The 25,197-nt window shown below is 37.9% G+C and overlaps 1 protein-coding gene across 2 annotated transcripts; it reads right to left on the bottom strand.

The window, feature by feature from the left end:
* Window positions 1–695: 695 nt before the first annotated feature.
* On the bottom strand, window positions 696–24,979 carry LOC126693087 (5'-adenylylsulfate reductase-like 5). 2 transcript variants are annotated; one of them, XM_050388956.1, is made up of 5 exons: window positions 24,283–24,979; window positions 24,167–24,212; window positions 9,295–9,476; window positions 1,784–1,908; window positions 696–1,451 (listed from the first exon to the last, which is right to left on the bottom strand). In XM_050388956.1, the coding sequence occupies exons 1-5, from the start codon at window positions 24,333–24,335 to the stop codon at window positions 1,027–1,029; spliced, it is 831 nt and encodes a 276-aa protein (XP_050244913.1). In that variant the 5' UTR covers window positions 24,336–24,979; the 3' UTR covers window positions 696–1,026. The 2 variants fall into 2 exon arrangements, with proteins under 2 accessions (XP_050244913.1, XP_050244912.1); XM_050388955.1 differs by lacking the exon at window positions 24,167–24,212 and having other exon boundaries at window positions 24,283–24,976.
* Window positions 24,980–25,197: the final 218 nt, after the last annotated feature.

Here is a 25,197-nt window from a genome sequence, read left to right as displayed (position 1 = left end):
TGGGTATTGGCAAAAAACTTGACAAAGGACATCTAATCTAGCCAAAATGACGAAGTACCACTATTTGGGAAAAAATGTACGAATTTACTACTGTTTGATAAATAATTAAGGATCTACCACTTTTTTAAGACTCAAATTTGTGAAACTCAAGTTTGTGAAACTTGAGTTTACCGTGTAACTCGAGTTCCACAAACTCGAGTTCCATGGAAAAATTTCACCAATTTTTGATGTAACTCGAGTTCTAGGAACTCAAGTTCCATAAAAAAAAATAGCAAGGCAAATTTGAAGACTATTTTTTTCAAAGAACTCGAGTTTCTAGAACTCGAGTTACACGGCAAACTCAACTTTCAAAAAGGTGATAAATTGCTAAATATTTCACAAACAATAGTATTTTACTAAATATTTTGCCAAATAGTGGTATTTTTGACCCATCTAATCCATCAACAGGATTGGCAATGAAAAGGCATTACCATGAATTATCATTACAGAACAACAACTTTTACACCATTGATTAAAAGGCATACCAATTGAACTTTAATCTTAAATTCCATCATAGTCAGACTGTCACTTTGATTCAATTATCAACATATCCATAGAGCATCTTAAAGGAACAAAAGTTGAACAATCATGTGCTTATGTCTCTGTGAGAGAGAGAGAGAGAGAGAGAGAGAGAGAGAGAGAGAGAGGCGTTAATATGTATAAATTCCATCGATGTATAAAGAGAGATGTTCCTCCAAGTAACAGAGAGGTGTTAATATGCTTACATTCCACCAATGTGAAGTAGAGATGTTTCTCCAAGTGACATAATTTATACAAAAAGAAAGCTGTTCTCAAATTTACATGCTTGTTTTCTTCCTACCAAAAAAAAAAAAAAAAGTACAACAGCTTCAGCTATATCACCAAAGACGAAACTTTGGGGGAGTAGACAACCTGCCCCAGAGCATCACAGCAGTTTACAATATACTATTTGATCAATAAGCTCTGAGCTACCCTCAATTTGATTTAAACGAGACTGTAAGTTACAGTTCAAGATGATGATCTGGCTGATGAAGATTCACCCAAAGCAACAGAAGCCAAAGAAGAAGCCCATACTCGAGCATTCTTTGCACCTTCCTGGAAGTTCCTGGTCTTGCTTAGCCTGAGCTTGGTCCAGACCCTCCTCACATCAATCATGTTAAGGATACGTCCCATTACTTGGCTTGTCTCTCCAAAAATGTCCAAGTTCAGATGAGGAACATATGAGACCCAAAAAGCTTTGAGACAAGATAACACCTCAGGCAATATGTGTACAAGTAGCCTGAAGCAGATGAACAATATGGAGAAGACTAAGTAGGGTTCCCTCTTTGAGATCTCTTTCAGTAACAAACTATTCAAGGACTGGAAAATGGATTTTTCACCACCCTCCAAGCTGATTGGTTGATTTTCAGAAAAATATTGAACTGGTTCAAGACCTGGAATACAGACAGTCACATGAAGTTTATCTTATAGACCAATCTCAGTCATGAGAAACTGCAAATCTGTTCCATGAGTGCAGGGAATTGATTTTTAAATATTCAATTTCTTTGGCTCATCAGGAATTGTTCCTTCAGGCAATGCTAGCAGTCACAATTTTTTAATTTTCAGGTGTTTGAAGGGAAAAGAAGGAAAAGAGAAAGGGGAAAGGGGGGGGGGGGGGGGGGTGTTTGTTGTCAAGTCCATGAGATAATTGTTCCTAGATTTGAATTTGGAAAAATGCACCAGAAATATATTCATATTATCTTTGTTTTTCCCAAGAGAATCGCACCTGTGGTCTTCTTATAAAATTGTACAAGGGAAATGAGATTTTTCGGACCACGATATCGCACCCTTGATGTCCGGTTCACCATTAATATGGAAGGTAAGCTATGGATTCCATATCTTGAAAATATGCTGCAATACATCACATAAATTCAGACAAATAGCAGACCAAAAATAAAATCTCAGCTGCTGAGAAGTAAACAATAAAAGAAAATAATTGGTGTCTGTCCACATTTAAAGAAGGAAAATCCTTGGAGAAAACCCCATTTGGGGTTCTTGGTCATACTTGTAATTCAATAGAGAGTTTTTTAAGTTTACACACATCAGGTTAGTCTTGAACACACGACCTCTGCCTCCATCTAGCTCTTACAAGGGAAGGAAGCATTATTTGAGAAAGTTGATTGGCAAAACTAGATATCATCCAGGTTTAATTAGAGGAGGTCAATTGCATGTGATAGAATTTGCACAACACAATTCAAATTTATTTTAAAATGCTTGGCAAGGTAAGTTTAGTTGACATCGTAATATAGCTATTTGGAGGCTTGTGCTACATTGCTTGAGGTGTTGTATTTGGCAAGAACAAAATGCTAGAAGTTTTGAGGGATACGAACGATCTATGCTTGAGCTTAAGTCTTTTTTCTTTCAAACTCTCCTAGAGTGGAGTTTGGTTCTGCATTTTTTTTTTTTTTTTTTTTCTTTTCCTGTTTTACTTGATCTTTGTAATTCTAGAGTACTTGGGTTGGCTATGATTTTTGATAAAAATTTTACATTACCTATCCAAAAAAAAAAAAAAAAAAATCATTTTAAAACGCTAAGAGAGAGAGAGAGAGAGAGAGAGAAAGTAAATCTTGAACTTTAAGAACTAACACAGCACCACCTCCAACCTTTTATCACATAAGCCAAGGCCCAAGGATAAATGTGACAGAAAATTAATATATTGCTCATTATCGCCCCCAAGCAGGGGTGTTAGGAATTTTCATGAAATGCTTCCAAGAAGATATGATCATGATCTCAAAGACACAAAACTTTATCCAAACCTGATTTTTGTCACTCCATTTATCTAGGTTATTTGACTTACATACAACTCAAGTATTAATTTTTCTAGGTACGGCTGAACTTTTGCCCAACATATTTTTTAAGCCAAATAAACCGATGAAAATAATTTCGGTAAATTACGAATTTGATCTCTAACCTTCACATTGTGTCAATTTGGTCCTTAATGTTTCAAATGTGTCATTTTAGTTTCTAACCTTTTGGTATTGTATTAAAATAGCTCCTATCGCTAAGCGGTGGATGGAAAAAGCTAATGTGGCTAACAGTGCCATTAAAATATTATTTTTTGTGCCATCTAGACTTCCACGTGGACTGACATGGCCTTAATTTTAAAAAATAAAAAATCACAAACCCGATAGAGCTGAAACAATTAGGATTGAAATCCATATCACCAAACATAATTAACCAATCAATTAATCCCAAACTAAGTGAAGCATCTAAATAACTCCAACATACCCTATCAAACTAAAAGAACCATCTGAATCACTGATATACCATACTAAAACCCAAACATATTTGAAAACAAAAAACAATTTAATAATATTTTTCCTGTTTTCCACTCCACCACCACTGTCTCTATCTCCCAAATCAAAATCAAATTGATACAAAACCCAACACAGTCAGTTATTCCAAATGCAAAAAAAAAGAAAGAAAAAATCACTCCAAAAGTTAATTAATGACTGGGGATTTTGTGAAAGGTGTGGATGATGGGTTGAAGCTCACCAAGCTAGTGTATACCAGAAGTACCAATCCATGGTGGCAACACCAAAGCTGGCATCTCCGATGGAGAAATCATCAGTGTGTGAGGGTCTGCCACCAGCGGAGATGGTGTGCATGGTGATCAGGTGTCACATTCTTTAAGATTTTGAGTTTATTATTGCACTAGGGTATGACTTATCTTAGCCCGTAGCTGGTGGAAATGACAGAAAATTTGTGTTTGTTGGCTTTAAAGTCTCTATGACTATCATTCTTCATAGTTCATCCAGTAACATTTGACTAATCTCCAACTAATATCAACTTTGACTACAAACTTTAATACCTTTGCCTTTGATTTCTTGGAGTGTACGCTCAATCTATTCAATATTTCCAACCCAAATGCTTCCCTTCTAGCGTGGATCTTTATTTTTTAACTCCAAGTCGGAGACCAGTTGACGGATCAACCAGTCTAACTCCAACAGTCTGAGTTCTCTTAGGCGGAGGCCACGATGAGATTCTGATTTTAGCTAATTGAAGTTTTTATTATATTTTTGAAAAAATAATAATTATAGACACATGGCAGCCTACATGGCAGCTTAGTGGTATAAAATTAATATTTTAATGTCACTGTTAGCCACATCAGAATTTTCCATCCATCACTTAACAACAAAGATTTTTTTGACACAATACAAAAAGGTTAGAGACCAAATTGACAGAGTTTAAAGGCTAGGGACCAAATATGTAATTTACCCAAATAATTTATATACCAACTGAGCAACTCATTTACTGCATATCTGTGGCAATCATAATATTTTGCGTGGAAAAGCCCTCTCAAACCTGTCCCTTCGGTAGGCCAAATTCCAAACCCAATACCCTTCCAGCTTCGTTTGGCCAAGCCTCTAACCCAAAGCCCAAACATAAACTTGTTTATAAATGGAAGCCCAAACCCCACCAGCCCTGTTTGACACAATATCAGACCCACCCACACTCTTTATACTCATCGCAAGCCACTCCCTCACACCTTTTCTCTTTGGCATCTTCTAAACCCGGTAGCAATAAGATTGACGCTGAGCTAACACTGTCCCACATGGAAACGTGCACCGAGAAGTTTCCCTCAGTGCTCGACAACTCCGATGCCTCCATGACTGAGTCTATGTGTTCCAATGCTTCCGTGGATGAGTCCTTGTGCTCCAATGGTGATGTGGCCTTGCAACGTGACATCCAACGGATCATACATCAGCACTTTGACAACGTCATCAAGAAATGGGGGAATTCCGAGCAGTGGGTTCTTGAATTACGAGATGGGAAGAGGGTGGCAGTCCCGATTCAAATTTCTTTGCCACCGGGAGATGTCGTTGTCAGAGTGGATGACTTGAACCAGTTGGCGATGGTTCTGGGGGTGTCATCGGAATCTAAGGAGATTAATTCAGAACTAGAAAAAGGGGTTGATGTTATTGTAGAGAATTGGATTTCAGATATTTGCTCCGAGGATGCTTTTTAGTTTGCTGATTCTTCGCCACCTCTAAATGTCAATCCACTAGCTTTCTCTTTGCCTATGGGTGCCATGGATATTTATGAACAATCAGCAACTCTGGATGTGGAGACATTGCTGGGTAAGGACATTTACTCAAAACGGTTTCAGGAAAAAATTCAATGGCTTTGATGATTTTCTTAGGACATCCCTCAAAGGTTTGGAAGAGCCAGCAACCAAATTCCTGTTGGCTGTTGAAGCTGAGTTACAACAGCGGGCTATTAAGAAAAAAACTGAAAAAGCCGAGAAGAGCTCAAGGAGGAAAGGAATAAGGGAATTGAGGGGTTTATTTAGCTCTGTCAATTATGGTTCAGCTTCTTCAAGGCGCTCTGGTAATGGTAAGGACAAGGCTCTAATTGTTTCCCAATGAATTTGAAGATTCTATCTTGGAATGTTAGAGGTTTGAATGAGAAGGATAAATAACTCAAGGTTCGTAATTTTTTACGCTCTTGGAAGGCTGATATCGTTTGTTTGCAAGAGACAAAATTGGAATGGGTTACAAGAGGTCTTGTTAGAAGCATATGGAGTTGTCCTTACTTAGATTGGTTTTATTTGGGTTCTAAGGGTGCTTCCGACAAAATCCTGCTCATGTGGTACAGAAGGGTGGTTGAAAAGTTAGATGAAGCAGTGGGGCATTTTTCGATTTCGTGTAGGTTCAAAAATGTCAATGACCATTTTGAGTGGGCCTTCACAGGTATCTATGGTCCAAATTTGAACAGGAAGCGTCAATTTATGTGGGAGGAATTGGCAGGCTTGAACAGTTGGTGGAATTTGCCATGGTGTTTGGGAGGTGATTTTAATGTCATCCGCTTTCCATCGGAGAGGTTAGGGGCGGGAAGATTTACTCGCTGCATAAATGATTTTTCGGATTTTATCTCTCTTCATGGTCTAATGGATAATCCTTTGGAGGGAGGTCTTTACACATGGTCTAACTCCAACTCAACCTCTAAAATAGATCGGTTTCTCTTCTCTCCGGTTTTGGTAGAATACTTCACTCATTTCTCCCAAAAAAGGCTTCACAGAGTGTTATCTGATCACTTCCCAATTCTTTTGGAGAGTGGGAGTCATCGAAGAGGGCGAATTCCTTTTCGTTTTGAGAATATGTGGTTGAAGGCGGAGGGGTTTTTAGATAAGGTGAAGTCCTGGTGGGAGAATTACCATTTTCAAGGGACTCCTAGTTACATTCTTGCCAAGAAGTTGACTGCTTTAAAAACGAACCTAAAGAAGTGGAACGAAACAGATTTTGGCAATATCACAGTCAAGAAGCAGCAATTATGGAGTAAGTTGAATGCTTTAGATGTAAAAGAGGACAATCAACCTCTAACAGAGGAGGAAAAATTGGAAAAAGCAACCCTTCGCGCCGATCTTAAGAAGGCAGCCTTGTTTGAGGAGATTAGCTGGAGACAAAAGTCCAGAGTGTTGTTTTTAAAGGAGGGCAATTCCAATACGAGGTTTTTTCATAGGATGGCTAATTCTAATAGAAGAAATAATTGTATTGAAAACCTTATGATTGATAGGGCTTTGTCTTCCAACCAAGACAGGATCACTGACCATATTGAACAATTCTATATGAACCTATACTCTGAGCAGCAAATGCAGCATCCTTTCCTTGATGTATTGGATTTTGCAAGGATTTCAGGGGATAATGTGGATTGGTTAGAGAGACCTTTTGAGGAATCTGAGATTTTAGAAGTCATCAAGGAGTTTAATGGAGATAAATCTCCTGGGCCTGATGGTTTTTCAATGGCTTTCTTTCAAGCTTGCTGGGGGATCCTCAAATCAGACATCATGGCTGTGTTCCACCACTTCCATGTCACAGATCAGTTTGAAAAAAGCTTGAATGCTACTTTCATTGCTCTCATTCCTAAAAAAGCTACAGCAGTAGAAGTAAAGGACTTTCGACCTATCAGCCTTTTTAGGGGGGTTTATAAAATTCTTGCTAAAGTTTTGACTATTCGTCTTCGTATGGTTTTAGGAGAGATCATCTCAGCTCCTCAAAATGCCTTTGTTCTAAATAGGCAGATTCTTGATTCTGTTCTCATTGCTAACGAATGTCTTGATAGTAGATTGAAGTCTAGTCAGCCAGGGTTATTATGTAAATTGGACATAGAGAAGGCCTTTGATCATGAGAATTGGGGATTTCTTACTCTCTTGCTTGAGCGTTGTGGATTTTCTGATAAGTGGAGGCGATGGATCTCTTTTTGCATATCAACGGTTCGTTTTTCTATCCTTATTAATGGTACTCCCCATGGGTTCTTTAGAAGTTCAAGGGGGTTGCGGCAAGGTGATCCTTTGTCCCCCTTGTTATTTGTGTTGGTTATGGAAGCCATCGGTAGAAGAATGTTGGATAAGGCCGTCCATGAAGGTCGTTTGTCAGGTTTCAATGTAGGTGTTTCTACTGGAAGATCTTTGATGGTTTCCCATCTCCTCTTCGCTGATGATATCCTAATTTTTGGTGATGCTAATATTGATCAAATGTTGATTCTCTGTATGGTGCTCATTTGGTTTGAGGCTGTGTCTGGTTTGAAGATAAATTTGGGTAAGTCTGAACTGGTGGCTGTGGGGGCAGTTCATAACATGGATCTTTTGGTGGCTGTCTTAGGCTGCAAGCAAGGGTCCCTCCCAATGAAATATTTGGGTCTTCCTTTGGGGGCAAAATTTAAGGACAAGTCTATTTGGAATCCAATTCTAGAGAAGATGAAAAGAAAATTAGCAGATTGGAAAAAATTATATTTATCCAAGAGAGGTAGAGTCACCTTAATTAAAAGCACTCTCTCCAATCTTCCTACTTATTTTCTTTCTTTATTCCCTATTCCTGCTTTCGTGGCCAACCGAATTGCTAGACTTCAGCGGAACTTTCAGTGGGGTGGCCTAGGAGACGAGCCCAAATTTCATCTGGTTGATTGGTCTACGGTGTGTACACCGCTTTCTTCAGGTGGGTTAGGAATTAGGAACCTGAGAACTTTCAATGTAGCTTTATTAGAGAAGTGGCTATGGAGATTTGGGCAAGATAGGAATGCTCTTTGGCGTCAAGTGATAGAGGTGAAGTATGGTTGTGATTGGGGTGGTTGGTGTTCTAGCTCTTTCTCTGGTTCACATGGAGTTAGTTTGTGGAAAAAAATTAGAAGGGGGTGGTACTCTTTATCTCAGATTATTACGTATGAAATTGGAGATGGAACAAAAGTGCAATTTTAGCTAGATCATTGGTGTGGAACTTCTTCTCTCGCAGACCGCTATCCTGAATTATTTAGGATTTGCTGTAGCAAAGAGGCTAGTGTGGCGGATCTAATGAGGTACACCAATGGAGTCCTCCATTGGGAGCTTCAATTTTGTAGGGAGGTGCATAATCGTGAATTGGAAGTTTTCAGGAGCTTCATCAATTCCATTTATAGCACTCCTGTAAGGGGGATCGGGGAGGATAAGAGATGTTGGTTGCCTTGTAAGAGTAAGGGGTTCACGGTTAGTGCATTCTATCATCTTCTTGTTGGCCATAATGAGCAGTTTTTCCCTTGGAAAAGCATTTGGAAGCAGAAGATCCCCTCTAGAGTGGCTTTCTTTGTATGGACCACAGCCTTGGGGAAATGTCTAACAATTGACAATTTAAGGAAAAGAAAGGTTTACATTTTGGATTGATGTTATATGTGCAAGTGTAATAGTGAAAGTATTGACCATCTATTCCTTCATTGCCCGGTTGCTTCACAGCTATGGGATATGGTTTTTGGTTTATTTGGAGTTTGTTGGGTCATGCCAATGTCTGTTGTCGGGCTTTTTGCTTGCTGGCAATGTCGTTTTGGTCGCCATTGTAATGGAGATATTTGTAAGGTCGTTCCTCTTTGCTTGATGTGGTGTATTTGGAAGGAGAGAAATAGTAGGTGTTTTGAAGACATTGAGCATTCCATGCCTGATCTCAAGCTTCTATTCTTCCGAACCTTACTTGACTGGTTCTCTATGTGGAGAAACCAACCTTTTTCTTCTATTTTGGATTTTCTTGACTTTTGTAATGTTCATTTTTGATTTGTTCACCCCTGTATACTCCCTGTGAACTTGGGTGCCTCTCTCTTTTTGATATCAATGAATCTTTATTACTTATCAAAAAAAAATATTTTGCGTGGAACATTTGCTTCCTGGCTCTAGAGCCAGGAATTTTCAATTGTCCCATGTGAGAAGAGAAAGAAATATTCTCAAAGCACACGGATAGCATATGAAAAAAAATCAGGACATTTTAGTAAGCATCACACCTTGGCATGGCTGAAGATTGCTCAATTGTCATGTGTTCTATTTGAGGAAACATGGAATTGAGGGTTTCAAATGAAGGAAGCACACTGCGTGAGAATGGACACCAGGAAGCATGGAAGAGTACAACAATATACTCATTTCTCCACTTGGAAGCCAATGCTCTATCAAGGAAGTCTCCATCCACCTAAAGATAGCAAAATGAAGACAAGGAAATGTGAAAATACAATCTTTTTTTCTAGCAATAACATAGATGCCAAACTAAGAACAAGCAGGTCATGCCTTTCTTGATTCCTCATATCCATCAATTGATTTTCTTTATAATAGTAGCAGAAACTTGGATACAAAAATTATCAAAAGGAAGCAAAACTGTAAAAGTCTAATATTCTTGCATTACAAGGAATGATGGAAAAATATACAGTAAAACTTGTAAACTTAGACTGTAAATTCTGAGCACACATATAGAGACTTCTCTAAACCTTATCTTCTAAGTATAACTAGAAGGCTAATAAAACAGAATAAGAGGCTAACTTAGACTCAGAAAATAAACTTATTTAATTACAAAAAATATCCTAAAATTTGCAAGAATTACAGAAAATTACGGATTTTCCCTTCATGACAGAACGAATCATAACTTATAAAATATAAATATAAATTTAGAACTATCTTTTGCTCGGTAAATAGTGGGGGACGGGTGAGTTGGGATTCAAACCCTAGACACTAGGCACCACATATTGTGCCAATACTACCGGGCTATCACTCAAGCCCCTAAATTAAGAACTATTTTAATTTTTAACACTAGATTCATAGAGATTTGATCTTCAAAACAATATGAGACTCATGGAAAGGAAGATTTGGTCAACATCAATAGCATGATAGTTGGAAAGCAGTTCCCCATTGTCTGATGTGGTGTCTTTAGAGAGAGCACAATTCTAGAGGTTTTGAGGATGTTGAAAGGAACCTGCCGGATCTTAAGCTTCTCTTTTTTTAGACTTTGTTAGACTGGATCTGGATGTCAGCTGTGAGATGTTTTTCTTTTTGCTCAATTTGTGATTTGATAGATCATTGTAATTTGTGAGATTGAATGTTTTGTCCCCATCTGTATACAACCTGTATTCTTTGGGTGACTCCTTTTTTGGTATCAATAAAGTTACTACTTATCAAAAAACCCTAGTAATTCTTCATTCGTGCCTGCCACAATTTGAGAGGCGCCAAGGTACTGCTCATTTGCATCACAAGGTAGTGGACATGTTTGGCACTGGTCTATGGACCCATAAGTAATGGGCAGAAGGTGAGGTTATGGGTTCATTCCCCCATCTGTGCATGAGCTTTTTACAGAATAATAAATAAATAAGGTAGTAGAGATGTTCCACACTTCTAGTATTGGAGACTAACAATTAGTGATCACACTAACAGATTTTATCATATAGCAAGTCAATTAGAAAGAATTATTTCAGTCACTTAATTTTAATGTTAGACAATAAAACAACATCTTCAAAAAGATGTAGAACAAATAATTTACAGCATTCATTTAAATTGACCATTCAGGTGCCAAAACTGTCATAACAGTGCTAAGAGGAATCTCTTGGCATAGGAGAGGGTCAAGAGATCAACTCTATTAGTACACCAAAGGTTTTTAGAGACGGAGACAGAGAGAGTTCAGGCAACATATTAAGAGAATGGGACCATCATATGTGAGCTCCTTTCCAAAAGAGAAGCCGAAATGACCGACTCTAAACACATTTCAAGTATTTTCTTCAAAATAATTTCAAAGTTATGAGCTCTGACATTGCAGATTACCAAATTAAATTTAAAAGTCCCTAATCTAGCGAAATATAAATAAGAAAACAATCAAATATTTCAATCACTTCAGTCACTTGTCAAGACATCAAAACAAAGCAACCATGTTCCTTTGTACATATTCATATAGGCTAGCTGGGTTTTTTATGCACTGATGCTGAACACACCTTACATAACACAGACTTTCTTTTTACCACCTGATCCATAAGCTAATAAAGGAACTAAGATTCTGGTTACAACTTCAGGTAACGTGCAATTAGAAAGTGCATGTGCTAACTCTAAACAATAATAATGTTTATATTTATCATCTTTATTTAACTTAATCTTTCATATGGTAGGTTTGGAGAAAAGATAAACATCAAATAAATAGTCAAACAAAAGTCCTTTTTGTTTCCAGGTAAACACAGCTTATGCCTTGTAATGAGATTGAACTCTTGACCTCACCCCCTGACCCCCAACCCCTTGTAAATGGCGAAAGATGTCATTTGATCCAGAGACCATTAGCTTGTCAAAACAGAAGTATCAATTTTTTTTTTTTTTTGAGCATCCAAAACAGAAGTATCAGATTAACATTATTATTTTAAGAAATATTGAGGGAAATAAAAATGAAGCTATAATTAGTTTAAAAGTTAAAAAATCAGAGGTAAAGCGAGTCAAATTAGTCAGAAGTAGACTTAACTAATAAATGGTTATTGATGAGCTATCTGAGAACAGCAAAAAGTTTTAAGGTTCATAATATCCATGAAAAACTAGTATTGTTGGAGACAAATAGGATGAAGAGAAACTGCCAACTTAGATTTATAATTAACTACATTGTGACAAAAAAGAGTTTCATAAGTAGAGCTAAATTGATTCTTCCAAATATAATTCAAGTAAAATCAAGAGAATGATACAGTACAAGATAAAGAGTTATAACCAAAAGGTGTATAAAATTAACCACATGGGTTAGCTCTGAACCATCCACAAAAAAAACTATCTCAAGCATTAACTTAAAAAGATTTTAATTTTTAGAAAGATGAGATAATGGGTCTTTGCAGATTTTTACACTCCCTCTCCAAATTGAGAGTCCCACTTTGGGAATAACAATATAGTGAAAATGATAAATGGTCAAAACTATACCTCAAAAGATTTTATACCCGAGCTCAGACAATATTTTATACATTAATTTTACCTATAAAAAAAAAATAGCTAAAAATATACTCACAGATTTTCTTTTCTTTTTTTAAATGATTCATTTTTTCCCTCCAAAAAGATTAATTCAAGAAGGTTCTAATTTTTAAACTTTACTTTTCAAAAGGCTATATTTAGGGAAGGCAGGGCAGGGTGAATATTCTTTGTTGGAAAGATTAGGGGCAGGTTCATGGTTTACTTTATACCACAGGCTTGCAGTACAGGTGTATCTTTCAAATGCTGAGAGAAAAATGCAATACATGAAAAGCAAGTCACATATATTTTGAGTGAAACTTAATCACGACATTAGTTAACATTTGAGTATACCTACATAAGTTTGCATGAATGCAAATTTTGTTCACCCTTGCAAATAAAAAATGAGAAATAGAAATTCGGATGTGATGTTTAATTTATAAGTGTAAGAAAAAAAGGGGCAACATAGAACTAAAAGGCAAGCATCCTAATAAACAAGAATATGTCAGGCTTCTTCATGGTTTTACAAGGAAATGGCATCTGATGACACCTTTAAAAATTTGTTACCAAATAAGCATACCAGATGGCTAAGCTGAATTTTAATACTAAAATATGTCATTTGAGCTTCACTAACAAGCCCTCTAAAGCCTTAAGTTCTTATGGGTGCTATACAATGTAATTCAGTAAGGCATTTATCTAATGCAGTAATTCCTTTGCACGATACATGTATTTAAGTTTGTTTAAATAGCAGACCATGAAGAAAGAAAATTTTGGTGGCGCTTCTTTTTGGTACCCAATTTCCTGAAGCAGCATGGGATTTGCAAGAGTAAGGGAAAAAAACAGAACAATCCTATAGCTTCACCACCTAAAAGCCTGGAATCACCACCAAACTAGAGAGACAAATCCCAATTCCATATTAGCATTCAACATGTCCCACAATATTTTTCTGAAGCCCTTAAGTGAAGCTTCCAGGGTTACAACAAATAAGGAAAGAAACAATGTAATCAAATTACATAAATTTAGAAATAGAATTAAAAAAATAATAATTCAAATCTCAAATAAAATCCATCAACATTAATTTTGGCTGTCTCCTTCATCATTCTCCCCTGGTTAGAGAAAACTCTAACCTCAAGTTCTTGAATTATTTAAGGAGAAGACCTCTTACACTTGATACTTGCACCAACTCTTGAAACACTTTTGGCATCACTAAGAACAAAGAAGCTTTCTGTTTCACAATATCATTAAATGTGTCTGGAATAATAAAATCAATGGGTCAAATCAGTGTTGCGAACAATATATTATAGCCTCTTAATCCACAGAAAGCACCACTGTACAAGATTTTCCACTTCATGCACCATGGAGTGTTGATCATGAGTAAATGCATCACACTCACTTGTTACAACCAGAGCTCCCTCTAATTCTTTGCTCCTTTTTTAACATCAAATTGTGGGCGCTCTTCCTTCTCAGTAATGAGCAACATATCTGACTCTCCAATAAGTGGGTATTAAATCACCTACATATGCTTCAAGTACTCCAGCATGTTGTTTTGACTCTATGGTATGATCTTCTCACTGCTCTAGCAGTGTAGCAACATTTGTTAGCACTTGTACGTCTCTTTCAGCACCAGGTTTTGGTGGCTCAACATTATTGTCTCCCATGCGTGAAGATAGGGTTTCATCACTATTGGTCATCCTTTGATAGGAAGCCTCCACTGATTTTAATCAAGCAAACGTATCTTGAATGGTTTTCATTACTAACTCATTAAAAAAACGTTGACCCTTTAGAAAATCACCCAACCCATTTTGTGACCTGTTAATAAACAGGTATTCTCAAATCAGACTCAAATCCAAGAAACAAGAAAGAGAGATATGAAATCCCAGCGCCCGTCCAAAGAATGATCAAAATCAAACTCAAATCTCACCAATTTTCCCCCCTTTTGTAGTTGTAGACATGGTCTATATTAAATGATCAAAATCAAACTCTTCTATATCACTATTACTTATAATTAGGCTATCGGCTCTCTCTCACCTTTAATTGTAGTCACAAATCATGATTAAAAAGGCTACGTTTCTCTCAGCCAATAAATTCCTTCAATTTCTCAGATGATATGCCCTCCTCCTCCTACTCTTCCTCTCAACAAGTTTGTTTTACATGTTTGGAAATAATTCCATAATTACGTACCCGAAAAATAACTCTTGTAACGGAACCCAAAAAGCAATTCAAAAGCAAGATACATAGTAACAGATAAAGTGAGAATTTTAATCATTCTCTGGGTTTCAAGAAAAAGTGAAAAACAGAAAATCAAATTCAAATTTGAGAAACAAGAAAGGGAGAAAAGAAATCCCAACAAGTTTGATTTTGATTTGGGAATACCCATTTGCTTACGGGTCATAAAATGGGTTGGGTGATTTTCTAACGGGTCATGGTTTTTTTAGTGAGACAGCAATGGGTTTTAATTTTTTAATATTAAAATTGATGTCATGTCATTTAAAATTTGCCATGTCATTATTTTGTTAGCCATGTAGGCACTGAGACTAACAACTGTTAACAAAAGGATCAATTGCGCTAATTTTTTAATCTTAAAAAGACCAATAGTGCTCATTTGAAACTTGAGAGACTAATAGTGCTCAACAGGCAAACTTCAGGGACTAAGAGCATTCGCATTAGTCTCAACAAACTAGTTTGATGTTAAAAATGTAGCTAAAAACTCACAAAAAGCCCACACATCATACTCAACAAACTATTAAAAAACAAATTTTGATAAGTAACAAACTATCAAAAAAATTTAACATTCAATCTTAGCTCGCCACAACCAACAAGACATATCCCTCGCTACTACTAAGAAAATTATTTTTTTATTCTCTCTTCTCTCTCTCCTCCCCTCGCTGACTCATTCTCTCCTCTCTTCTCTCTTCTCTATTCTTTTGGACTTGATCGAGGCATCGTTGATCTTGAAGGGTAGTAGGATTATGATTTTATGTTGGGATTTGAGTGGGGTCTCCAAGGGCAGAGGCTGACCAGAGGGAATGAGAGAGAGGAACTGAGATGGGATTTTTGCAGTGGGCGTGGTGGTTTCTAAGGTGGGTGCGGTGGTTGCTGGATTTTTGTTGATTTTTGCAGTGGGTGTGGTGGTTTCTGACAGTGGGGGCGATGGTTGCTGGGTTTGTGGTTATTTTTGCGGAGGTGTGGTGGTTGGTTTTGGTTTGGGTTTTCTGTGAAAGGGAATGTGAAAATTTGTTGATTTTGTTGGAAGGAAGGGGTGCTTGGTGGTGTTACTGAAGGAGATTCTACTGGGTTGTAGAAGGAGGTTTTTTAAAGCCTGGTATGGTTGTGACTTTTGGTCCCACCAAGCTGACCACTGAAGTTAAGTCCGTTGAAATGCATCATGAGGCTTTCCTAGAGGCTCTTCTTGGTGACAATGTTGGCTTCAACGTTAAGAATGTTGCTGTTAAGGATCTGAAGCGTGGGTTTGTTGCCTCCAACTCCAATGATGATCCTGCCAAGGAGGCAGCCAACTTCACCTCCCAAATTGTTGGGTTGCTGGGAAAGGGTTGGGGTTTGGGGAAGATGAACAGAAAATATATATATATATATATTTGTTTATTTATTTGTAGAGAGAGAAAAACTAATATTTAAATGAAGTGGAGAAAGTGAAGTTTTGCCATTATATTAATTATCCTTTATGCATTGATAATTTTTCCTCACCAATAACGAATTTCGCACTGATTCGAAGTTGATGCAGCATGGAGAAAAAGGAAATTACTTATATATAAAAAAGGAAATAAAAATAACTCTAGCTTTCACCACCTAAGGTTGTTTAGAATCACCACCAAGCTAGAGAGAAAAAACTCAATTCCACACTATTCATCAAATTCAACAATTCAAAATGTCCTACAATGTTTTTCTTAAGTGTTTAAGTACAGCTTCCAAGTTTACAACAAAGAAAAGAAACAAAATAATCAACTCCAATACACAGTATACACTTTGACAAAAGAATCTAAACTAATTCATACCAAATGAAATCCACCAACTTTAATTTTGGTTGCACTCTCTGCATCACTTTCTCTCCAAATCTATATATACACACACACACACACATACATATAGAGATAGAAAGAGAGGGCCCAAGTGAACAAGTTCAATATATCTTTTCCTCTTGTTCCACTCTTCTCTCCTTGTTTACAAAACAAACGGTGGAAAACCAAAAATAATTTTCAATTTTATCTTCTTTTGTTTGGGATAAGATCCCCTCCCATTGAATCCGCCAATTCCCTCCAATTTTTATTTAGACGCAAGATATGTGCATTTAAAAATCAAATAAACGCCATGCATTATCGCACATCCAACTAAAAATGGGAGGGAATTGGAGGGGATCCTTTTCCCTTTTGTTCTCTCAAATTTCACACCCCTCAACCCTTCAGCCTAAACCTACCCCACATGTTAATCCCACACAGCCACCCAAACCTTTAGCCTCACAGCCCAAGACTAAATCACAATCAGGGGAGTTAGAGAGGTCTTTAGCATTCTTTCGAATTGATTCAAAGGCTTTTTCTTTAGTTTTTGATGGTGGTAGAATAGATTTTTATGCTATTCATGAACGCCGGGGACAGTTCCATGGCTCAATTAGGGAGGGCCGTTTGGGTTTGGATTTGATTATTGCTAGTTTTGCAGATCTTTATCATTGGAATTTTCGAAAACAACACTTTTTCAAATGTTTACATGAGAATTCTAAACTTTTGGAGATTACCAGTAGATCTAACAAAGGTGGTGTATTTGTGGAAATCTCTGAGTACCACAATGGTGCAAGACGGGGTTGCCTATGGGTTCCAGAGGGGACCAAGATAGGCGGTTGGGTTTTGTTTGGAACGAGATTTACATGACCATTTTTTGGTAAAGACCACCTATGGGCTGGAGAAAAAGGTGGTGGCCAGAGGTGGTGAGTTCGAAAAAATAGTTGACATGAAAAAGTCTCAAGTTTGAAAAAAATTGAAAGTCCACGAAAATAAAGGGAGTGATTTAAGTTTTGTGAAGCAATTTCCAAATATAACTGAGCAGATTAATAAGTCTGAGTCTTTGGGGGGATTTGATTTTACCAAAAAGTCAAGTAACGCTAGTGTGTCAACAGCTGGCAGACCTGTATGTGCAAGTCACCTGAAATGGACACAGGCCCATTTTAATTTAAAAATCTTGGTTGATTTTGTGGGTGAGGGTAAGCAGGCTGTTTCTTGGGGTAAAACACAGCCCAATGTAAGTGGGCCTTCTCAAGCTTAAGCCCAACACACAACCACCTGTGAGAAAGGATCTGGCCAGCCCATGATTGTCCTTCCAAGACAGTCACATGTCAGCGACAGGGATGATAACATGCAATCTTCTGTGTGGGAGACTGGGGAAGGGTCGAGGACACACAAGGAAGAGGAAGGAGAGATCCCGAGCTCCGGTGAGGGACCGGGCTGCCCTCCCACCGTTGCCACGAAGCCCGATGACCATGTTTCGGTGGCCGATTCCCTTGATGCAGAACCGAGTGCTCACGGTACAATCGTGGAGGTGGGTTTGAGCACTGATGGTGAACTGGCCCACTCCCCTACTGCCGCCAAGCAAACTGGAGACCAAGGGGCTGGGTTTTTGGTCGCTAATCCACCTATTGTTGTCCGTTCGATGCATTGCAGATTCTGGGTGTCCAAATTTGGTTCAGAGTCAATTTTTGGTGGGTTCAGACTTGTCCTTTTCTATAACTGAGGTAGGTTGTGGTTTGACTAAATTTGAAATTCTTAGACTGGTTTGGGATGGCTCTTTGTCTTCGGCTAAGGGTGAGGTAGATTCTGTGGACATTACACCTTTGGCTCTAAGGGACCCAAATGGTGTTCGTGATCTTGTCACTTTGGAAGATGATTCAGATGGGTCTTTCTATGGAGGAGGAATTGGAGCCTTCAGAATGGATGAGAATGATGATCAAAGGGTTTGGTACTTTTGTGGGATTCCCCATTGCTTGTTGCGAGAGACAGTGCATTGATTTTTTCCAGAAACTTGAGAGGGTTTGGGAGCAGCAAGCGATTGTTGCTACTACTCGCTGGACTCTACCTGAAAAGGTATTAGGGAATTAAGGAATTTGTTTTCTTCTATTAATTACGATGGGCATTCTAGTAGAAGTACAAGGGGCAGTTTGACATCCTCTGGTTTGGGTTTGTCTGTTGGTCAATGAATTTGAAACTTCTATCTTGGAATGTGAGGAGATTGAATAATCCTCATAAGAGAGATGTTGTGAAGAATCTCTTAAGGGAGTGGAAGTGTGATATTGTATGTCTTCAAGAATCTAAACTGGACAACACCAGCTCTATCTTGGTAAAAAATCTATGGGGTAGCCCTTTTGTAGACTGAGGGGCTTTAGATACCTTGCATACAGCTGGGGGGTAATTTTGATTTTTTGAGAAAGTTGATTCGGCAGTTGGAATTTTTTCAGTTTTAATTTTATTAAAGGGAGTGTCAAATGGCTTTGAATGGATCTGTTCAGGACCGACTAACGGAACCCTTAGGGATGCAATGTGGGCAAAACTGGACTCCGTGAGGTCACGGTGGGCTAGGGCTTGGTGTTTATTTGGTGATTTCAATGCTATCAGATACTTGGCTGAGAGACTTGGCTGTAACTCTTTTAGTCCAGCTATGTTTAAATTTTCGAATTTTATTGCAAAACATTTGCTAGTGGATTTGCCTTTGGTGGGAGGTGAATATACTTGGTTTAGAGATTCTGATACTCCTTCAATGTCCAGAATTGATAGAGTTTTGATGTCAGCTGATTGGGAGGAGCATTTCTTAGATGTGACTCAAAGGACTCTCCCTAGGGTGGTGTCGGATCATTGTCCTTTACTAGTGGAGGCGGATGGCATGTCAAGGGGGAAAAGTCCTTTCAGATTTGAAAATATGTGGCTAAAAGTGGAGGGTTTTGTGGATAAGGTTTGAATTTGGTGGAATGCTTATCACTTCGTGGGACCTCCTAGTTATGTTCTAGCTTGTAAGTTGAAGATCTGAAGCATTGGAACAAGCATGTTTTTGGAGATGTAGCTTTTAAAAAAAAGAGTCTTAACTGAGCTTTTAGACATTGACATGAGAGAAGAGATGCAGGTGTTGATTCATGAGGACAGGTAGGGCTGTCCACGGGTCAATTCGGATCGGGTTTGGGTCTGACCCACACCCGACCCGATTGAATCGGGTGAACGGAAATTAGACCCACGGCCAATCGAATGTTCGGGTCGAGCCCGACGGAGTGGGCCATCGGTTGAGTGGGTCGGAGCCGGTCAAGTGATTTCGAGTCTCAAGCACAAAAACATTTCAAAACCCAGAACAATCTTCTCAAAAAAAAAAAAAAAAACCCAAAACAATCTTCTCAAAAAAACCAAAACAATCTCCTCAAAATCCAAAGCAAAAACCCTAGATCTATGAGACTAAAACAAAATCAAAACCCAGAACAATCTTTAAAAAAATAAATAAATAAAATAAAATAAAATCCAAACCAAAAACCCTAGATCTATGACTAAAATGAAAAAGAGAGAAGATTAAACCAGTAGCACCACCACCACTCCCTCCCCCACCACCAACACATCCATCACAAGATCAATACAATTTTTTTTTTTTAATAGAACTTTTTTTTTACTGACCCACCATCAAAATGCATAGATCAGAATATCAAGAGGAGATTTCAAGTTGAGCAAAGGAAGCTCGTGGAGTTGGAAACTCAACCAAGGATGGCGAGTGCAACGACGACACGACAACATCAGAAACAGGCTTGTGGAGTTTGAATTAGCGATAGTAGACTGGGCAACGTCAGCAAGGAGGCTAGGGTTAGGGCAGCGACAAGGCCCAACTTAGTGATGGCAGCAACAGGGAGGCTAGGTTAGGGATTTAAGTGAGAGATTAGAGAAAGTGAGAGAAATTTTTCTAAAACTGAAACATAGAACAAAGTGAACAGACCCATCATCACTGTGTTTTTTCTTTTAAAAATTTCTAGGTCGAGTGGGTCGGTTTACATGGGTTAGAAGTCAAGGGACCCGAAACCCCCCGAAAAACCAAATATTAAAATTAATTGACTCGCACCCGACCCGTATGGACATTCGAATCCATCCGTGGGCCTTCGGGTCGGATCAGGTCGGAGGGTGGGCCGAGTCAGACAGGTTGATGGATAGCCCTAAGGACAGGGCTAGAAGGTTGGTGATTAAATCTGAAATAGATTATTTGGCTTCTTTGGAAAAGATTTCTTGGAGGCAGAAGTCCAAGGCCCTTTTTATTAAAGAAGGTGATAACAACACGAAATTCTTTCATAGAATTACCAATTCTCATAGGCAAACCAATCAAATTAGGGAAGTGGAGGTGGATGGCATTCATTATGAGGATGAGTCAGATGCTACGGATCAGGTGGTGGGTTTTTATAAGAAATTATATCAGGAACTAGAAGCTTGGAGGCCTACTATTGACGGGTTAGAGTTCGCTTGTTTAGACGAAACTAAGAGGTCTATGTTGGAGAGGGAGTTTGAGAAGGAGGAGATCATTGAGGCTCTTAAGGAGGCAGAAGGTGATAAGGCCCCTGGACCAGATGGGTTTACTATGGCTTTCTTTCAGAAGTGCTAGAGTGTTTTAGAAGGGGATGTCATGGCATTTTTCAAGGATTTTCATAGCCATTGTGTTATTGAGAAATCTCCTAATGCCACTTTTCAGTGTTTGATTCCCAAGAAGACTAATGCAATCAATATTAAAGACTTTCGTCCTATTAGTCTTATGGGCAACCTTTACAAGCTTTTGGCTAAGGTGTTGGCTCATAGACTCCGAGGGGTTTTGGATAAACTGATATCTGATTCTCAGAATTCTTTTGTGGGAGGAAGACAAATTCTTGATTCGGTTTTAATTGCTAATGAATGTTCAGATAGCAGGTTGAAGAGTGGCAATCCGGCTGTTATAGTTAAATTGATCATGTGAATTGGAATGCCTTACTTTTTACCTTATGGAAAGGATGGGATTTGGGACGAGGTGGAGTAGATGGATTAAGGCATGTATCTCTACAGTTAAATTCTCAGTTTTGGTCAATGGGTCTCCTGCTGATTTTTTTGGTAGTTCTCATGGCCTTTGCTAAGGGGATCCTTTGTCTCCTCTATTATTCCTATTAGTTATAGAAGTGCTAAGTAGACTACTGAAGAGAACAGAAAATGGTGGTTTTCTTTGTGGTTTTCAAGCGGGGTCACATAGACAACAGGGTGTGCATATCTCTCATCTTCTTTTTGCTAATGATACGATTTTGTTTTGTGATGCTTCTAGGGAACAATTATTATACATTTGGATAGTGCTGATCTTCTTTGAAGCTATTACGGGCTTCAAAATTACTGTAGGTGAGAGTGAGATTGTTCCTATTGGTGATGTTGGGAATTTGAATGCTTTGGCCCGCACCCTATGTTGCAAGGTGGGCAAATTGCCTATGAGATATCTGGGCATACCTCTCAGGGCCCATTATAAGGATGCACCAATATGGAATCCTATTATAGAAAAGATTATTTGTCGAAAGGTGGCAGGCTTACTTTGTTAAAAAGTACTCCCTCAAGCCTTCCCACCTACTTTTTATCTTTGTCTACTATCCCTCAGGCTATGGTAGCTTGAATAGAAAGGATTCAGAGGAATTTCATTTGGGGGGCCTCAAAGGATGTTTTTAAATATACTTTAGTTGCTTGGGATAAGGCCTATTTGCTTGTTGAGAGTGGTGGTTGGGGATCCAAAGGATTGGGTTGTTTAACAAGGCCTTACTTGGGAAGTGGTTGTGGCGTTTTGGGAAAGAAAGTAACAGATTATGGTGTTAGGTTATAGCAGCCAATTATGGTGAGGGGAGAGGAGGCTAGTGCACTAGAGGGGTAAGAGGTTCTCATGGGTGTAGGATGTGGAGGAATATTAAGGAAGGAACAAAGAAGTTCTTTAGTCAAATTCTGTATAATGTGGGGGAGGGTTGCTGTGTTAGTTTTTGGCATGATCCTTGGTGTGGGCCTATTCCTTTGAAGGAACTCTTTCCTGCTATGTTTGCTTGCTCTCTTTCTAAAGAAGCATGGGTCTCTGACTTGGTAATATCTACTTCTAAAGGAGTTAGAAGGAGTTGGAATTTACTTTTCCGTCATGGTCCTCAGGATTGGGAGGCAGACACTATTCATTCCTTTTTTAAGCTTATTTATTCCTCTATGCCGAGGGGTAAGGGGGATAATCACCTGATTTGGAGATTGACTACATTTGGGGTATTTGATGTGCGCTCTTTTTATAAGTTGTTATCTAGTCCTAACACCAATGAATTTCCTTGGGAGTGCATTTGGTGTGTAAAGGTGCCTAAACGGGTGTCTTTCTTCTTATGGATAGCAACTAATGATGGGATACTCACCATTGACAATCTTGTCAAGAGAGGTCTGTTTCTAGTTAATAGGTGTTGTTTATGCTGCTGTGATGGGGAATCAGTAGATCACCTTCTCACGCCTAATGGTGCAAAGCTTTTGTAGCATTTGGGATCCAATGGGTAATGCCAAGGTCAGTCAACTCTTTTTTCTTTATGTGGAGAAACGGGTTTGGAAAGCATCATTCAACCATTTGGAAAATGATCCCAACATGTTTAATGTGGTTAGTTTGGCAGGAACGCAATACCCGCACTTTTGAAGACAAGGAGAGAATAGTAGATCATCTAGAATCTCTCCTCTTTGGTACTCTATTTCTTTGGGCTCGTATTTGGGGGCGTACGAATTGTATTTCTTTATCTAATTTTTTAGTCTCTATTTCCTTTAGTTCTTGATTATATTGTATTTGTTTCTTGTTTAGAATGTTCACCATCATGAACATGATGTTCAATTTTTTCAATAAAAGTCTTATTACCTATCAAAAAATAAACATTTACCACTAAAGCATAAAAGAATGAATTATAGTACATAATTTCCCAGAAAGGCCAAGAATTGAAAGACAAGAAAGTTCAACTCAATGACCTAGAACAACACATGAAACTTGTGCGGGTTTATTTTATAAAGAAACATCTACATTGTTATCAACACTAATATTGCATGGAAATATTCCATAAAGAGATAAGCAATAACTACCTGAACACAAATATCATTTCCTGTTATCAATCAGCTTACATTATCATATATTCTAGTCTTCAAGCAATATCGTATATTATGTAGCTTAATTACACCCTCAAATGATGCTGGAAACATAACCGCTATAGTGCATATTTTTTTCCGCCATGGATTTAGTAATACTTCCTAGTGCTAGAATGCATAGAATGGACACCAAAACTGTATTATTTTTCCAGGAAGCTAACACCCTGATGTAATCACCAACCCTTGCACCTTAAATAAAAATCTTCCTGTCCCTCTAGTCGATACTAGGTGTGCAGACCAAAGTTGATGCAGTTATGCCGCACTTAACACCTCTAAAATATGGCGAACTATATCAAGTATATACTTCTGCTGACCTATATTCATGGTTTTGCTCCTCCACAAGACAAATTCAAACCTTCTAGAATATGAATATTTCTCATAGTTATAAATCTTAACAGTGATTTAAAAGGACTAAGTTGAATTGGCTACAAAAGAAAACCCAAAAAAATAAATCACATAAAAAAGCATTTAGCAACAATGTTTTATTTTGATTTCATTTTTTTTTGGGGGGGGTTAATAGTGGTTATTACTTATTAGTCAAAATCAGGGAATTTGAATAATGCCCAACTTCATTTCATTTTCTTCTCTAATCAGATTTTTTATCAGAGAAAGATACTTAACATTCAAAAGTCAACCAAATACAACCGAATACGATTCTCCAATTATTCAAAAAATAAAAATAAAAAATAAGAACTTAATAGCCTCAACAACAAAATACCACTAACCCTTTGCAGCAATTTACATATAAAAGTAAAAGTAAAGGAAAAAAAGGAAATACCCAGAAACAAAAGTCAGCCAAGATCAAGCACAAAATTCTCAGAACCCTACAAAATCCCCAAAAATCTACAATCAAGGAAATGTGAAATTGAAAAGAAAGAAAAGGAGAAAGCGTACCTGGAGAGGTGGGTTGGGGGAGATCGAAATAGGGCATTGAGACTGAAGAGCATACAGAAACAAATTGGAGTCCTTTGGGCACAAAGATGAAGAAGAACAAGACCCCAACCGCAGAGAAGAGAACACTGTGATGATGCAAACCAAGAGAAAACAAACACCAACAGCCATAGAAGAAGAAGAACAACAACAACAACAACAATAACAACAAAGGGTATGCAATTGCAGACACAATATACAATAACAGAGAGGGGAATAATATTTAACAAAATGAAAAAGAGAAAAAAAAAAAAAAAAAGTTTCTGAGTATATATATATATATATAGATAGATAGATAGATATATGTGTTGTGTGCGTGTGTCTAATTCTATAGGGTAAAGAGCTTTTTTTGGTTGGTGATGTTTGTGTTTAAATGGTTTGTATTTGGGTATTTATTTTGCCTATTAAATCTCAAATGGTATATTTGGAAGTGGGACTGGTGGCGCTGGTGCTAGTGCTGGTGCTGTTGCTGGTGCTGGTGCTGGTTCGTCGAAATGATCTGGGGCCGGGTCCAACTAAGCCTGGTCATATGATATGGTCTAGAGACCTACCTTTCCAGCTCCAATATCCAACAAACCTCCTTTTATATCTCTCTGTTCTATTCTATTTTACCTGCTCAACCGTCAACACTACTCTAGCTTCTTCTTCTTCTTTTCTTTTTCTTTTTTGGTATTCTATTCTATTTATATACACCACATACCACTATAGCGTTCTATGGAAAGCTAAACATAGCTACCAATGCTCTTGTAACTAAATTGATATATTTTTATGTTTAAAGTATTTGGGGTTTAGATTTGCAGTATATTATAATTATTTCTTAAAAAAAAAATCAACATAACTATAACAAAATTCTTGTTTTAAAAAGCCATTTATCTATTT

Source organism: Quercus robur, chromosome 7, assembly GCF_932294415.1.
Source record: "Quercus robur chromosome 7, dhQueRobu3.1, whole genome shotgun sequence".
Classification (NCBI taxonomy): Eukaryota; Viridiplantae; Streptophyta; class Magnoliopsida; order Fagales; family Fagaceae; genus Quercus; species Quercus robur.
This window is presented reverse-complemented; position numbering and strand designations above follow the sequence as displayed.

Bases quoted from the DNA above. Each gene is read 5' to 3' on its own strand.
- LOC126693087 (XM_050388955.1), bottom strand. From the start codon at position 24,450: ATGGCTGTTGGTGTTTGTTTTCTCTTGGTTTGCATCATCACAGTGTTC. The intron at 9,477-24,282 runs GTACGCTTTCTC...TGCTATCTTTAG, and splicing joins CCCCCAACCCACCTCTCCAG to GTGGATGGAGACTTCCTTGA. The intron at 1,909-9,294 runs GTGTGATGCTTA...GATGTATTGCAG, and splicing joins CAATCTTCAGCCATGCCAAG to CATATTTTCAAGATATGGAA.